At 24.3% G+C, this 18,893-nt stretch overlaps 1 protein-coding gene across 3 annotated transcripts in view; it reads right to left on the reverse strand.

Moving 5' to 3' along the window:
* Window positions 1–18,893, reverse strand: part of LOC126897822 (high affinity cAMP-specific and IBMX-insensitive 3',5'-cyclic phosphodiesterase 8-like) — a 105,033-nt gene that overhangs the window by 6,702 nt on the left and 79,438 nt on the right. For all 3 annotated transcript variants that reach the window (XM_050671729.1, XM_050671721.1, XM_050671713.1), the window contains exons 7-14: window positions 16,981–17,040; window positions 16,857–16,914; window positions 11,876–12,043; window positions 9,125–9,339; window positions 7,577–7,695; window positions 6,171–6,307; window positions 603–710; window positions 343–536 (exon numbers count right to left, since the gene is read on the reverse strand). In XM_050671729.1, the coding sequence (XP_050527686.1) occupies window positions 343–536; window positions 603–710; window positions 6,171–6,307; window positions 7,577–7,695; window positions 9,125–9,339; window positions 11,876–12,043; window positions 16,857–16,914; window positions 16,981–17,040 (1,059 nt within the window). The remainder of the gene's footprint in view (window positions 1–342; window positions 537–602; window positions 711–6,170; window positions 6,308–7,576; window positions 7,696–9,124; window positions 9,340–11,875; window positions 12,044–16,856; window positions 16,915–16,980; window positions 17,041–18,893) is intronic.

Consider the following 18,893-nt stretch of genomic DNA (forward strand, 5'->3'; position numbering starts at 1 on the left):
TTTTTCATTCGACATACTTTATCTTAATCAGGATATTAATAAGGAACTAGCAGTTTATGAAGCTTTTGGAATAATCCACCAATTTTTTAAAATTAAACACTATCTAAAGATTTGCATCGAAGCGTTTTTTTTTATAGTGATTTTAATCACTGTCAGATATCATTATACTTGATCCATCTATACCACGTCACCACTGTGCCGCGACCCCCCTGTGCTGGGTTTTTATCGTTGTATAAGTTGTAAGATTAGAAAAAAATATGTTGAGAATCTGTGAAGAACTCTCCAACTATGACAAATACCATTATTATGAGTCATTATTTAAATTACTTCATGTGATTATACCTTTTCATTGTAAGTTCTTCAAGTTTAAATATATTGAAATCCCAGTACAATGACATATCTAGGAGCTCCTTGATCTGCGGAGTTACACTCAACATGAAGTTAGTTTTAGCTAAACTCAACCCATATTGTTGACTTTTGACAGTAGCAGAATCGTTTGAACTTCTCCTAGTCGATGTAACATGCATATGACTTTGCTATATAGCATACGACGTGAATTGTCATGTATAAGTGATTCATATTGAATTATAATAGTTATTTACCGTAATAAGGGCTCCAATTAAATCTGAAGTAACCGGATCGTCATATTTGATATTTTCAGTTTTCAAGTGTGACGAATAAAGTTCAGTAACACGCAAAATATCTACAACCTATAAAAAAAAAAAAAAATTTTAATAAATCAATGTTAGAAATTAATGTATCAAGAAAACAAAATTTCAGAAAGATAAATATTCTAAAGTAGTAAAAAAAGTTTAAATCAAATTTTTATTCTCTAAGTTATCAAAATTATATCATCCGCAAATAAACACAAAATAAATGTCTTGATTAGTGATTTTTAGTTTATTATTATGATAGTACAAACAAAATTATTAAATAGTTAGTAAAATTCAACTATAACACGGGGAGTATTAAGTTACATTGAAATATTAATTTTGTATACTCATTTTTCGGACAATAAGATTGGATACATCGTGTTTCTTCAAGACATTATGCGTTCTGCATTTTATATTATAAATGTTAGCTTCGATGCGAAGCTGAGAAGGTATTAATTTTACCATGATGTGTTTTTTTTTTTATGTCTGTCACTACTTTTTCTCAGTTCTTACTGAACCGATTTCTTTCAACGATACGTCAAAAGATCACAAATCGTATCTATTTGAAGACATTATCCTTATAAATAGAAAAATTTTCCCTCGTTCTCCGCAAATGGGGGAAATTTCCAAAAAAAATTACAAATTTAAAAATCGGTAAATTTTGTCATTTTTTTCTTAAAATTTCCATAACTTTTTCAAAAATTAACAAATCAACATAATTTTTTTTTAAACTAAGACCTTAGATATTTTCCTTTCATTTGATATCATTTTTTTGAAAATCTAACACTTAACCTGCTTATTGGGGGGGATTTAAAATAGCAACTTTTTTACAAAAACTAACTTTTTCAACTTAATTTTTGAAAATGTTCCGGAAATACTGCGTCCTTTAAACATATATCAAATTAAATCTTATTTTATGTACTATAAAATAAAAAAAAAAAATTTGTCCCGACGACCTATCTTCTATGCGCAAATGGCTACCGTATTCAAAAATATGCTATTTTTGTACTAAAATTCTGGGTTTTGTATTTTATTTTATTTTAAAATATCTTATTAGGGAATACACTGACTTTCATGAATATTATATAATTTAATTGACATAGAATAAAGTTCATAAGACATAGGAAATTACACTTATTAAAATTTGTTTACTTTTTTAAAGTCTAAAAAGTAATTTTTAAATTTCAGTTAGCTTAAATAGCTAATTTTATCATGTGACGAAAGCAACGAACAGTTTCTGAATCTTTAACACTTGTGTCTTTCACGCTGAGTGTACGACGTTCAAGTCCAACTGTGGCTATTAATATTTTGCATTTTTTTTGAGTTAAAATAAAATTTTCAAATCATTTGATTATTATCTCATTTAGATTCAGTAACTTCAATAAATATAAACTATACTATCACTATAGTCTTCCCTCGTGAGAAGAAATTTATATTCATGTTAATTTTATTCTTTGGTTTCAATGTGGTTCTTTTTGTAGCTACGATTTATTTTGCCAATTCTCACTAGACCTACTTTTTTCAACAAATGTCAAATGATTACAATTCGTATTTAGTTTAAGTTATTACTCTTAAAAATCGAAAAAATATTCCTTATTCAAATAAAAAGTAGCTTAACCATCTTTTTCCATACAAACAATTAAAATCAATAATTTCTAATATTCTAAAGTATTTATTCTCGAATTAGATTTGATATGATAAAAGTATTCAACTACAAAAGTAAATAATTTTACTTTGTAATTTATGAATTTTTTAACTCTATTTGTGTGTGCTACTACCAGTCTATAATATTTCAAATTTTTTTGTAACATGTTGCTAAATAAATCATAAATTTAAAAAAAAAAATATTTTTAGTTCCACCTGAATTTAACGATGGATTTTTACAATTATAATCAAATGTTATAATACGCTCAATTGAGTAAATCTTTTTAACAACTTTTTTTTTATTGGTTTTTTTAGATAAATAATCATTAAAATTAATTAAATTCTGAATATTTCCATTGTAGAATCTTTTTAAACACTAAAAGTTAATTAGAAATAATTACTATGGTTTTTATTTAAGTGATCTATTACGATAAAAATGAAAAAAAAATCTAACTTATCTGATAAATGTACTGTAAATAGTAATTATAAAATTTCCTAAATGCATATTAATCTTAACAATTTCATTTTTTTCTATTTAATAATGTCAATTTCAAACTTACAAGTTGAGCTAAAAGTTATAGTAATAAATTCATTTTTTTTTTTATTAAAACTTTCACTTTAAAGGACAAAAAAAAGTAGGTTAAATATGATTTCTTTTAACATATTAAAAATCATAATCAATAATAATTTTAAAACAATTATTTTTAAAAATTATATAATATATAGTTAAAAGAATTACTAATCTGGGTATAATTAAGGAAATAGAAGTTGATGTTGCTTTTGTAATTATCCATCAATTTCTTAGAATTAAACACTATCTACAGATTTGCATCGAATCGTTTCTTATGAGAGTGATTTTAATCACTGTCAGATTAAATCTATATTGGACCCAACTATGCAACGTCCCCACTATGCCGCGACCCCACTGTGCTGGGTTTTTTATAAATAACCTATGTGGTTATTCCATTTTTTTAAAATATGAGTCAAAACAGGACGAAATTAATACAACAAAAGTTTCTTAGTATAAAACAAATATATATAATAAAACTCCAGTTGTAGCTTTGTTATAATTTTTATTATTATTCCGTTTTCTAATTAATAATAAAGATTTCCCAATTTATTAAAAATTTATCTCCAATAAAAATAATTCATCATATTTTAAAAGTTTTATTGTATTCATAATTATAGTACCTAATTTAAAGTGTATAAATAGTTCGAATATAAAATAGGAACTCTAGAAATTTGATAAAAAAAATTTAATACTTTTTATACGTTTAATTATTTAATAGTTTATTCAATTTAAAAAATACTTATTCAGTTGTGTAAATAAAACTATATTTGATAATTTACGTATACAAAAGAAATATAAAAGTATGAAATATTTAATTATATTTTTTTTACAATATTTTTAGTCTAATTAAAATTATCAAAAACATTAAAATTGTAAAATATTTAAATAATGTTGAACATTTCATCTTTATTTTTGTCAACAATTTTTTTATTATGTTTCTACATTGATCATATTCAATTAGATGAGCTGTTATTCAAAAACATAGAATATATAGAAAATGAAATAGTAAAATTGGCCCCCCCCAGCATCTTAAAAAATGTTCCATTGGGTATTTCATTCAAGGAAGTTCAGAAAAATGTAAACAATAGTCGATGGTTATATGAATATAATAAGAGGAGATTGCTTCACAAATACTATGAAGATGCCATGGTGAACCGATCAATGAAATACTTGTACGTATTGGCCTATTATGGTAGTATGACAGCTGGTCTGAAGAATCATGATAAATCTATTGAAAATTTAAGTACCGCGGTATGTACTATAAGTAATTTTTTTTTTTTTATTCATTTAAAAAATGAAGTTCTAATAAACATCAGTAATGCTTTAAAGAATTTCAAACATTTACCAAAAGAACCAAATTCTGTTTTATATTTTGCAATCATACCCCATGTTTTCATTGAAATCATAGAAATCATAAATAATTATTTCAAAGGTAAAAAAATTTCGCAATACTATTTTAGTGATGATATATTTATATTTGACCGAGAACAATTTTGGGATTTGTTTAAATCTGTAATAAGTAAAAACTTAGAAAATGAATATTATCCTCCAACAAAAATTGAAAACAAAAATCAAGAACTAATTGAAGCTATGAACATTCTTATTGCAAACTTATTAGAAGAATATAAAATAATTCTTGATATCGCTGAAAATAACGAAGAGAAATGCGAAATAAATAATTTTATACCATGAGTTTAAATTATAAAGTTTATCAATAAGGAACATTTGAAAAAAATAATATATTATTTATCCACACATATTTTTCTTAACAGCTTTAGTATATTAAAATTAATTATCTCCAACACTGTTTTTAGAATCAAATTTCCACGATGCATGATAGTTCAAAAGTATGTTATTGCATTAAGACAAAACTAAAATTAACCAAATATATTTTTTAAGCTAAATTATGTAAAAAAATATATGAATCATTTTTCTTTACACATTTTTTAATATTCTAGTGTAAAACTTTTCTTAGATAAACTGTCACCTTATTTTTAATTATGTTGATTTTTTTAAATTTAATTTTATATTTTTTTATGGAAATTTTATCTTTGTTACTAAATTAATCAGAAAGAGAAACATATCTATGTAAAATCATCGATTATAAATAATTTAATATCTTTTTTAAACAGGGTTCTCTTATAGCACTTTTATTTTAAATTGCAATCTAGGTTGTCACTTTTAAAAACTGGTTTGATACAGTTTCTAACGAAGAACCGAAAACCTAACCAGGACTTCAAATTATTTGTTTTTAAGAACCCTACCAATAACCAGTTTTTTTAAAGGTTCTTAAAATTAATTGTAAACTATGTCGCTATGTAAGTCTAAATGACTCATGCGTTACTATGCTAAAATAATAATTATATTATTATCACGACAATATTTGGCGGTAGAAATCATAATAGTGTACATTTTTCGCAGTATATGTAGAAGGTTTAGTTAAGGGCTTAAAACAGAACCATTGTGTATTCTATTCTTACCCTATAATCTTCTGTTACTTTGCTCACATTTTTTACCCTGGTACAAGTTCCATCATACAAATCCTCTATTATATTAATGTACCTTTTTGAGAATCTTTTTCTCATTAATGCCCAATATTTTTAAATTTCTATGGCTTTTTAATTTTTTTTTTTATTTATAAAGATTGTTTTATTTGTTGGAAAAAGGCTAGGAATACTAACAATTCTAAAAAAGTACTCTGGTGTAAATGATAAATAACTAAAATGTTTTATTATAAAATGTGTGTTATATTGGTAAAAAAACTATAAAAATATTTTTAAAACTGCTTTAATTGCTTAAAGTATATTATAAAAATGTAATAATAAAACAGTGATAGTTTATTCAATTTTAAGTTACTTTTTTTAAATGGGGTTATTTCTTAGATTAATTATTAATATTTATGTTGATATATAGTATAAATGCGATTTGAGGACAGCTGATGTTTGTGTAGATGATGTGGGAGATGGTGTCATGTGGAAGTTTAGGATAAGGGTGGCCGACCCCAAGTAGTTGGGATTAAGGTGAGGAAGAAGAAAAAGAAGAAGATATATAGTACCAACCTCAAAAAAATAATATTTAAAAAAAATACAAATTAAATAACAATAACTAATTTTAATTAGAACCCATTAGAAGCGATGCTAAACCGGAACTTTTAAAAAGGTTCAAACCCTCTAATAGAACCGAAACCTCTTAATTTTTTATTTTAGGAACATCTTTAAAAACAGTTCCTAAAAATCTCAAAGATTCTAACCCCTGGTTTTAAAATACCAGTAATAAAATATATAGTAGAAAATGTAACATACTTTATCGAGAATTTGTACTACTTGATCATTTGAATTTTCTTGAGCTGTACAAATTAATGATATGACTTTTGTAATTGGCGCTTCCAATGGTAAATTATGAAGTTTTGCTAAACTTTGTCTTCGTGCAGATTGAGCTCCTGGAAAGTTTTTTTTATCATTAATGAATATAATTAATTTTAAATTACTAAAATTTAATTTTAAAAAAAACCAGCACATGGGGGTCACGGCACAGTAGGGACGTGGCATAATTGGGTCTAGTATAGAAGTGTAATAAATAAATAAATATATATATATATATTATAAAAAATATAATGATCCATACATGTTACAAAAAGTTATAGCTTTATAAAGTTAAAATATAAAAAAAAAATGTGTTACAAAAATTGTATTTATTTATTAACTTTGATGTTAGTTTTCACCGTAAAAACAAAATAAAGTCCGAATTTTTTTTTTCTATAATAAAATATATTACATACGTTTTAATTTAAGATATAAATAAAAGTGTCAGTATTTCCGAAACATTGAATATCTCCCTATAGGCAGGTAAAGGGTCAGATTTATAAAAAATATATAAAAATGATAGGTAAAGATATCATGCGTCTATATAAAAAAAAATTATATTGCTTTGCAAAAAGTTATGGCAGTTTTAAGTAAAAAAATTGAAAAAATTTCGAAAATAAGCGATTTTTAAATTCATAATTTTTTTGGAGATTTCCCTCATTTACAGGGAACGAGGGAAATTTTTTCAATTTTTGAGGGTAATATCTTCGACTAGATACTATTTGTGATCTTTTGATGTATCGTTAAAAGAAATCAATTCGGTGAAAGCTGAGAAAAATTAGTAACAGACACAAAAATAAATTTAAAAAAAAACACATCATAATAAAATTAATACCATCTCAGCTTCGCATCGAAGCTAAAATATAATATATAATTGTAATATAGTATTTCAAATTATAATTATTATAATATTAATATTAAACTATACATGCACCATCCAATAGCATACGGATGTATACCTGACTAAAAACTTATTTATTTTTCTTGATTAATTATCCATGTATTATTACTACCAGAATATTCAACTAATTGCTTATTAAAACAATTTATTAAAAATCAATAAAAATTATATTTAGTTTCACAATATTGTAGAAAATCATTTTATTCTTAGTTGAAAACAATTTCAATTCTTAATTACTAAAAATCGAGTTTTATTGAATATATTATCAATTTTATTAGTCGTATTATTTTTAATGAAAAACGTGTTTTAGCAAAAATATTCATCATTATAATAATTATTTTAATTATTCTGGAATAAAGCAGTGTATATACAAAATTCAGAAAATTAATGCCAAAGCAAAAGTTTATGTATAAAAAGTTAACATGCATTATTGTACTAAACTTACCATCACTATTAATAGATTTAAGATCATATGATCCTTTGCGTATAGAAGGCACACTTCCTCTAGGGTAACCATGATTGTCACTAGTAGTTTCTTGAACGTATATATAGTTTGTTGTTTCTCTAAATAAAAAAAAATTCAAATTACAGTTATCATATTATTCAACCTTAAGCAATTTTTATAAAAAGGTTTATCAAAATTCAAAAATTTTAAGTTAAAATTTGAATATTAATAAATATATATTAAAAACCTAGCAAAATATCAATAAGTAAATTTTAAAATTATAAAATTTCTTAATCAATTTTATCAGATTTGATAGGTAATAACAAAATTTGCAACGGATTCACTTTAAAATAAAGGATTTAAACTTTTAATTGATTTGAGACACGGTTTTCAAAAACGATCGGATTTAGAAACTGATTTCAGGCCGTATAAGGTTATGTTTTCGGTAAGAAAATCAGGAAAAAAACAATTAATATCGGTTATGACCAGATTTGGAATACCGGAGTCTTTGTTCTTAACAATGTATTTTTATAGATACTACTTTTAAAAAATCAATGATTGGAAAAACTTAAAATGTTTTATAGAAAACAAAGATATAGAATTGGACTAATACAAATAAATTATTTCTAATAATTCAATTCTAACTCGAATATAACTTACAAATGATCAAATGATCTATATATCAAATAAGTTAATCATTGTAAATCTTAGGGCTAATTTTTTATAATCTAGATTTATAAAAAATCCATTTTATAATATTCAAAAAAATTAACGAATTCGTTCTACCCACTCCTCTCATTTTGAAGTTTTTCAATTTACAATAGCTAAAAAAATTAATTCTTCATTTATTTGATTCATTTTTCAATATGCTATATTAGAAAATAGTTGTTAATGATTGCCACATATTTAATATTGTTATATTCTATAACTTTATTGATTTTTCAGTCAATTAAAAAAAAATTGAATCAACACATAAGTAAATTTAATGTGTATTAGTTTGGTGTCTTTACATCAAATAATAATTATGCTGTCATTTAAAGTAGCAAGGGAACAAATTATCCCTTTCTAATAAATCTTCATTAATAAGTTCATTCTTAATTCCAGGTACTTTATTTAGCCCTAAGGTCCCAAGAACAATAATACTTAATTATTTAAATTCTTATAATAATGACATGGTAGTAAATAAATTATTCATATAAAGTTCATGATTAAAACCATGAAGTAAATAACACAATTACAAAACCGTCTCATCACTTGGCCTAAAACAAGATATTTGATTATTGTTGTAAGTTGGTAATGTTCAATGTACATAACCACTAGTACTGGCTTTTATCCATGTTTTAAAATCTCATATTTTGAGCTTAAATTTAAAATATTGTTAAATTTTTCAGATTTTTAGACTTGTGACATTCGTGCACTCATATTTATTTAAAAAAAACTTTTAATCAATTAAAAATATTTTTGTTAAAAATTTAAAAAGATTTTACAAAATCTTTATTTTATTTTATTTTTATTGGGTTAGTTATTCTTTCTATTGTTTCTACTTACTTTCCTAATGCTTTGAAAGGAAATGCTCGACATTGAAGGTACACGTGTTCACCGTTCTTACACTTCCATGAAACTTTTCCATCCCATTCAATGTTCTTTTCTAATTTTTTAGTAATTTGGTCAATATCACCAAGTTGATGAAAAAGAGCTAATGGTTTGTTCAATACATCCTCAGTGTTATAACCCATAATAGATGAGCCCGATTTGTTCATATACTGAAATCATATAACACATTAAGAACAGGGTAAATTTTAAAGCATAAACCCAAGTAGCATTGGATGGAAATTTAGTCCAGGCAGTAAATAGTAATATTAAAAGCTTCTCAATAGTCGTCACAGTAAAAAAATTAATTGGAATTTTTCCGGGTGCATTGTACCTGATAGTATCTTATTTTTTTTTTCAGCTCTCACCGATCCGATTTCTTTCAATGATACGTCAAAAGATCACAAATCGTATCTAGTCGAAGACATTACCCTTAAAAATTGAAAAAATTTCCCTCGTTCCCCGTAAATGGGGGAAATCTCCGAAAAAATTACAAATTTAAAAATCACTAATTATCGAAATTTTTTCAATTTTTTTTACTAAAAACTGCCGTAAATTTTTTCAAATAAACATATCAATATAATTCTTTTTTTTATAGATGCATGATGTCATTACCTATCATTTGGTATATTTTTTTTATAAATCTGACTTTTTACCTGCCCACAGGGGGGACTTAAAATGACAACTTTTTTACAAAAAATTAATTTTTTCAACTTAACTTTTGAAAGTGTTCTGGAAGGTCTGACACTTTTATATATATCTTAAATTAAAGCTAATGTAATATACTTTATAATGGTAAAAAAAAATTTCGGACTTTATTTTATCTTCAGGGTGAAAATAGCTACCGAATGCTATTTTTGTGTGAAAATTTTCGATTTTGTATTTTACATTTTTAACATTATAATGCTATAACTTATTGAAAAGTGTATTGATCAATATAATTTTTTTATGGGAAATACTATTTTTTAATATTCCTTTTTTCATTCGACATACTTTATCTTAATCAGGATATTAATAAGGAAATACCAGATCATGTATGTAGCTTTTGGAATAATCCACCAATTTTTTAAAATTAAACACTATCTGAAGATTTGCATCGAAGCGCGTTTTTTTTTTATAGTGATTTTAATCACTGTCAGATATCATTATACTTGATCCAACTATGCCACGTCACCACTGTGCCGCGACCCCATTGTGCTGGGTTTTTTTAAATGATAACTTACATATTTAATTAGCTTATAAAATAACAAATTATATAGTCATTAAATTAACCTTCTTAATTAAATAATATTCTGTTTTATATGTAAGTTGACATCCCTATAAGTTATAAGGGATGATCTTAAAAATTAATTATTAGTTGATAAATCAAGCATTATATGTAAATGAAAGATATCAGAAATTATTTTTTTAATGTTGTATTTATTTTGCGAGTAATTGAGTAGTTTATGATAAACTGATCACTCTATAATTATTTACTCTAATTGTAGTTAACTAAAAGCAAAGCGAAAGAACATCAAATCATCCCAAAAATTACCCTTCCTTGAACATTTAATATGAAATTTCTAAATAGGCAACGCAACTAGAATACAATTTTTGGGTTTTCTAATTCATATTTTCATTACCCAAAAATTTTTTGCAAGATTTTAAAAAGCAAGAAACTAGGTCTGTTACTAAAATTTCTTATCTCTCTTTATTATGAATTTTAATTGTAAAAAATCTTATTATTATACGCCAATTTTTAAAGTTTTACAAACACAAATTTGCGAGGAACTATTTCTTAGGATATATATGTTTGCGACACATGTATGATAAAAAAATTTGATGTATTAATTTTTATAATTATTTTCCATTCCCCAGCCTTACTCACTTTTCATACTGATTAAAAATCCAATATTAGCAATATATTAAAACTGTTCGTAACATTTGTTTTCTCTTATTTATTATAATGTGAAGTAGATTAAGAGAAATTAATTAAATATTTCTAATAAGTAAAATATTAGGTTTTGATATAATACAGATAGACAGATGTATTAATTGCAGTTTTTGATATACCTTTAGAGAAATTAGAGAACCTAACTATTTTTGAAAGGGTCTTCCTATTTTCAACAAAATTTTGGTTATTTATTAATTTTTCAGTATCAAATAAAGCTGTGTACGACAATAAAATAAAGTTGTTAATCAAAGTTGCATCATTTCATATTTTATAAATTTTCAAAATAAAACTTTTAACTCAAGAAATAATAAAATTAATGGGTCTAGTACGTGTCAAGAATGTGTAATAATGATTTTAAGTATTGCATAATAAATATTTTTATAATACAAAGTTTCATTTCGTATATAATTAAGTAAAAAGTGAAAATGATAAAGATTAAAAATGTATTAACGAGTTTTTAAGTATTTTCGCAACCCTTCAGCGATAAATAAAGTTAAGATAACTGAATTTTGTAGATCATATTATTCTTCTTGCCCCTCAAGCACCTTTTTTCACATTGAAGGTCTATTATTTTGCAAATTTATCTTAAATCGTTTTATAATAATAAGTATATCTCAATAGAGTATATAAATATTATCAACGACTCCAACGTCAAGGTAATAATAATATATACTTATAAATTGTATTAACTTGTTTTAGAAAATTTAATAAATTGAAATTCAAAAGTGTGGAAATAATAAAATGTAATAATAATAATAACAAGTGTAGATAAATACTTGTATATTATGCTTGAGGTCAGTTATGATTACTATGTCTTTGGTCTTATCCATAGCTGCCAAAATTGCATCTTGCTGTGCCAACACTGATCGGACTGCGACATCATCCCTTTCCAACTGATTCAACTCTTTAATCCAGGTATTTTTGTTACATGATTCAATCATAATCTATTGATGAAAAATTAATCATTACGAAAATAAGTAAATAATATCTACACATAACTTCTAGAGTGTTGGTTCAAAAGTTTGTCATAGACAAGTCATTTTCTTGATTAGACAATTATCTAATAAATAAGCTAATTAATTATGTATGTTCCCATTTGAAAAAATTAAGTTATTATTCTTTTACAATATAAGATATGATCATAAAAATTGTTTCATAATTCGTAAATTAAAAAGAGGTCACTAAAACAAACCAAAAAAAAAATCCCAATTTTTTTATTAACTTAATGGTATAAGAAAACAGAATCCACCTGTATATTACATAAAAACAATAGCCTTAGGAAAAAACGAGGTGATATTAAAGATTATAATATTGAGTTGTTGAATAGTATTTTTTCGATAATAAAAATAATAGTAGGACGATTAACGATGTTAATTTTAGTTAAAAGTTTATTTTTAAATAATATTAAAATGTTAGCCAAATTACAAAAAATACAAAATTGATTCATTGTGAATTTTAAAATCCAATATCTTTCATTTACATTAAAAACATTAATTTAAAACTTCAAACTTATTTTCTTGTAATTATTAATTAAAACACATTAATTAGCTTTATTTAATTGTTAATATAATTATTTTAACAATATTTCTATAATAAATTTAGGATAAAAATTATTTAAAAATAAAAGTTTATTGTATATTTATTTGTAACTAAATAAATATATCTATATAAATTGATATCCATTTAGATATTGATATAATATATCAATATTATCAATATATTAGTTTAAATTGAATATTTACCCAAAAACAAAGTTTAAACATAAAAAAAATAAATAGGAAATAAATACATAATATCTAATTACACTAGTGTTTCAGCAATTAATTAAACTCTAAATAAACATTCGATAAACGAAAATTTAATAATAATAATACAACTTTATTATTCCATTAATTAAAATAAATATTTGTTTAATACACGATATTGTTCAATAAATGAAACAGTGTGCTTTGACATTTTTGTTATACAAAATGTATGTACCTATCAATTTATTTTTCGGTCAAAGAGTACATCATTTTTTTCACATTGGGAAAATTACTATATGTACCGTAGGACAGTACAACGTCATGGTTTTAAAAAAATGTTTAATATTTTGGTTTTTAAATTATTACAAAGAAACCAGGTTGACTCATCCAAAAATTGTGTGAAATTTATTTACAATTTTTATAAGAAAATAATTATTTGTTAAAAAAAATATAATTTTTGTTAATGTAATAACATAGATTATAAATTCTATAATCATTATTAATATGTTGATATTGGATATTATTATACTACAAAAAAAGTGTTTTAAATACTGTAATTATCAATGCTTATACCATCACTTAAAAAAACTATACGAATAAAATATTTTGTTAATTATCATAAAAATAAAACCAATTTTTTTATATGTTGTGTGAAATTCAAAGGTAAGTAGAGTATAATTTTTTTTTTTAATTACTATTATGGTATCATATTTGAATTTCCATTTAAATTTTAACTTCAATACAAAACTTCGAAAATAGTGGTTTTAAAATTAAGTATTGTATTTTCTTTAATGCCACTTAAACTAAATCATTATTTAAACTTAAACTTAAACATTAAACAAAAGTATAAAAAAATGTCCACTTTAATGATGATTGTAATTTTTTAGTCTAATTTATTAAATGAAATCGATATCTTGAATACAATATGCTTAATTTTTTTTCTTTAAACATTGATAAATATCATATTATAACTTGTGTTCGTAATAATAATTTAATAATTTATACTTATCATATTTCGAATATTTAACTAAAAAATGTGTATTCAGTTAGAGAATTGGATAATTATTTTAGTTCTGATTTGACATTCAATTAGTTAGGAGTCTAATCCTATCTACATAACCTATACTTCGAAATTTGAGAATATTCAATATAAATTTTTAAAAATACTATTTTTTAAGATGAATCTACCTATTTCTAGGGATTCTATTACGTCAGTAGTGGACTCAATTGACCTTTATATATGCATAATCAGGTGTAAATTAGCAGACTTTATGTTTATTTACGACTTTATAAATGTAAAAATATATTGAAATGAAACTTACAATTCCCAGAGTGAATTATTTCACGACTTTATACTTTTAACGTTAAGTTAATTATCTTAACATAAATGACGGATCGGTGTTTTACTTATACAGTCGAATAATAGGCTAAAAAACAATCTATTCTATATTTTTTTTTTTTGCTAATGACACGATTCTTTTAATAATATACAAATCCAATAATTACATATAATACGAACATTAAGTAATAAGAAAAAAAAGGAGTAACATCACCCAGCCACTTGACACTTCTTCGGCCGCGTGATATCGAAATGCTTGAGATTTCCACAACAATACTTCTTGGCCGACGCCAACAATCCTGAGTGCCACGATTAATTTTATAGTGACAAGACGCACTAACTCGACGAACCACAGAAAAGGAAACACCACCGGTGTGTGGACGCTAAGGACACCAACTCCAAATATGGATTGAGCCTTTAGTAACCGTACGTTGGGGCTTCGCCTATACAGGCCGACACAAACCCAACAAGAAAACTATGCCAGCTCACTGGCTACGAGTCATTGGACTCAACGGTTCGATATAACGTCAACCGCGGACACACGCGTAGTGACAGCAAGCTGTCGGTAGTGCCGGACACGATTGTCGTCATTACATGGAGAGGGGTAATGCGATTTCGAGCTATGTGGAACTTGACCGGCTACACACATAACTTTTGTACAATTAATTTTAATATTGATTGCCCTGAACTACTATTAAGGGCTTAATTTCTTACCTTAGTTCATTTTTCTATAATACCATTTTTATTTAATGTTCCTAAATTTAATACTAATTTAGTAGATATGTCTTTTTCCCCTAGAGCTTTGTTATTAGACAATTCAGTATGTATGTATAGTGAATTTTTTGAATCGCATCAAGATCATTTTAAAAATAATGTTTTGTCAACCCTTAGATCTACTTTCTATTCATAATTTTTGTACTTATTAATTTTTTTTCATAGCTTTTATATGGATAAATATGTTATATATAAATACTTTAATAATATGAATTATATTTCATAGATATTATTTACCATCAGTTATATTATTTAATGATTTGAATTTCTTTTTATTGTAATGTTATATAAATAAATAATGTTATATTATTAATCGATAGTAAAATTAAATATTTTTTCCTAAAAATATGTTACGAATAAAATAAAACATACAGAATGAATTATTTTGAGTAAATATAATATTATTGACTAATAATCACACTTTATATGATATAAAATATATAAAATGTTAAATAATGGTAACTTGCTTGTCTTTTAGTATCTACGAAATATAAAGCTACAAAAAGTAGTTGGCTTAAAATATACTTAAATAAGTTAAATTATGTAAGTTTCTGTTAACTTATATACTGTACTACATCAAAACTGTATTTTATCAATATTTAATGACATGTAAAGTAGAATTATACGAAATATTACAGTCATATTAAAATTCTAACAGATTACTCGTGAAAAAAAAATCAAACTTAAATAATATATGATATAAAATAAAATATGATGTTATTTATTTTATTTATAGGTCAATAACAACTTTTGAATCAGCATTTCAGAAATTATTAGTATTTAAAAATTATAAATTTGGGTGAAGCGCTGGTCTATTTATTTTTCATCTCAAAGCGTTTCTAGAACTGCTTATAAGAACTGATATTTATATCTTTTTTAAATAATGTTTCAAAAGTTGTTATTGACGAGTCATTTTCTTGATTACATAATTTTCTAGTTTTTAATATAGTCAAACATGTCATCATATAAAAACATATAAGTTAGTCAAATTTTAAGAGAGAAAGAGAGGGAATAGAACTATTCTATTTTGTTAATTAAAGTGTGTAGGATAAAATAATTTCTAAAGAAAAAATTATAAATTTTTTTATATATTTGAAGTTATTATGTGAGACATAGCTAGCGGATTACATTGCATTGAGGTAAAATTATTAACTATTTAATTAATTTTGTATATGGAAGAATTAAATACTAAAATAAAAGTTAATATTATAAGTGGAATTTAGTCACAAGTAGTCCATATTTAAAATTAATATCATGCGTTAAAATTTAAAGGATATTGATGTATAGCTTTATCATATATTTCTATTTATAGCGTGTTCTGGTAATATATGGGTAATTAAATTTTAGATATGCTTAGCTGTACTATTACAATCCCTTAACATATTACTCAACGATATCTTTATTGTATAATTCAATTCTGTGAGGCTTATGATACAACCAAGGAATCAGTTAGTGACGTTCTCTAGGCAAACTACAAGATTTTAAACGAGAAGCTTAACCTGAAACTTATAAAGGTACCCATATCTTAAATGAATAAGATAATACCTGTCATGATAGTGACATGAAATTGTGTTATCATAACATTTTGTCTACAACAAAGACATATACCTATTATCTTTTAGGCTGTTATATACCATGTTACCCCCATTGTGAATAAGTCACCCGCAGGTTATAAAAACTATTGTTTTACCTAATATACAGTCTCAAACACATATCTAGTATATTTAAGGTTAAAGCAAACTACTACAATTACACTTTAAACTTCTTAATTGACATAGATCTTTATTAACCATAATATTTAACTTTGTGTTCTATTATTAAATTTAAAAATACATATTTTGACTAAAATGCAGTAATAAAATTAATTTGTTCGACCTAGTAAATAAAAAAATGACTTACTTTATTAAATCCACTGGTTAATAATAATGTAACATCACTTTCGTTTTTTTCTACAAAGCTGTAATAATATATTTGAAAAGTTAAAATGTGTTCAACAATGATTTTATCAACTAATTATATTTACCTTTTTCTGACCAACGCGACAAGTACCACATAAGAATTTCGTTTATTTGAACGCAGTGATCTGAAAAAGAAAAAATAATATAGATTGCCGTGGCATAATATAGAGACACAATTTTTCAAAAATAAGTTAATAATATTGATTGAATTATATCAAACAATTTTATGCGAAAAAATAAAAGTAAATTTAATATATATTTAATAAACATTTCAATTCAATACAACCCCTACTATTGCATTAAATAATTTCTACCCATTATACATATTTTTATGGGTACAAAAAAAATTAATTTGAGTGTAAAATGAAGTTATGTTATTTTTTATGCTTTTTTAATAGAAAAGGCTTGATTAAGGAAGATCAGTAATAGACAAAATTCTTAATGCATTAATAATAATATCTCATAAGTCAATAATTGAAATACATATTATTAAATAATTATTATGAAAGATCAATTTTAGATTAGATCAATCAAATTTTTATATAATCAAAATAATAATGTCAATACATCAATATTGCATTTTACTCTAACACTGATGTAAGTTTATATAAAGGAATTAGATATATGATATCCGTTTATTCTTACAATTCTGTAATTCTTTGAAATATTACATCGATATTCTACTAATTTTATCGAAATATATTTAAGCCTATGTCCGAAGATACCTATTAGATTTTTAATCGTTTAAATAATGAATGTTATAAATGCTTGTCTTATTTTAACTCCTAATTCAGTTATTTCCGGTTGTCACCACGTTTTTTTAATTTATAAAGGCTATTAAATTGAAAGTGACTAAAAGAAAATTACAATAAAATAATAATTTTGATTACAATAGAAATTCTTAAATTTTTTTTTTTTTTTAAAAAAATATAAGATTTGTACGATGTATTTGTACATTATTTCTTCCTAAAAAAGAAAGATGTTGAAAGATGTTGAAAAATGGTAATAATTTTTAATCAATGGTTGCAAGTGGGATTTTCATCTTTGTTAAATATTTATTTTTTGTGTAAGTTTAGTGTGACCAATATCTAACCTCCCTTAATTTTATGATAGTGGTACACTAGTGGTCAAAATTATAAGACACACCCAATTTTATATTTCACGCGTTTAGATTTTGGGCTTGTACACAATCATATACGTTTAAATCAACAAATAAAAGCATGAATTTTTTTTCTTCATATTATGTGTTCAAAAAATTAAAAGAAAACCGCTTATTTTGCATTAGTTCTATTTGCAACTTAATTCTTACTTACATTTTCGTTAAAAATGCTATTTTTACAAATACAGCAAATTTCAGCCATTAAATCATTTTAAAGGCTTTTAAAAAAAAATTTACCATCATCCAATTGCGTAATTTTTTTCCTACATGTTATTTGGATAATTAAGTTTGATAAAAAATATTTTCAAGTAGATTCAGTTAAAAATATTCAAACTACAAGCAAATAATGAAAATTTTTATCAAGGTAAAATTAAATATTTTTGGTTTTTTTGGTAATGTACTGTTGAATAAGTTAATATTTTCAATATAATAGGTAAAAATTACGTAAAAACGTATATTTTATGTTATTTCAATTAATTTATTTAGAAACTTAATATAGATATTTATAAACTTACACAATAACGGCAACGAACAGTTGCAGAATCGGTAACACTTATGTCTTTCACGCTAAGGGTACGAAGTTCGAATCCGTCTGTACCAATTAATAAAAAAAAAAAAAACCCAGCACAGGGGGGTCGCGGCACAGTGGTGACGTGGCATAGTTGGATCAAGTATAATGATATCTGACAGTGATTAAAATCACTATCAAAAAAAAACGCTTCGATGCAAATCTTTAGATAGTGTTTAATTTTAAAAAATTGGTGGATTATTCCAAAAGCTTCATAAACTGCTAGTTCCTTATTAATATCCTGATTAAGA

Source organism: Daktulosphaira vitifoliae, unplaced genomic scaffold (assembly GCF_025091365.1).
Source record: "Daktulosphaira vitifoliae isolate Bord-2020 unplaced genomic scaffold, ASM2509136v1 Scaffold_1, whole genome shotgun sequence".
Taxonomy (NCBI): Eukaryota; Metazoa; Arthropoda; class Insecta; order Hemiptera; family Phylloxeridae; genus Daktulosphaira; species Daktulosphaira vitifoliae.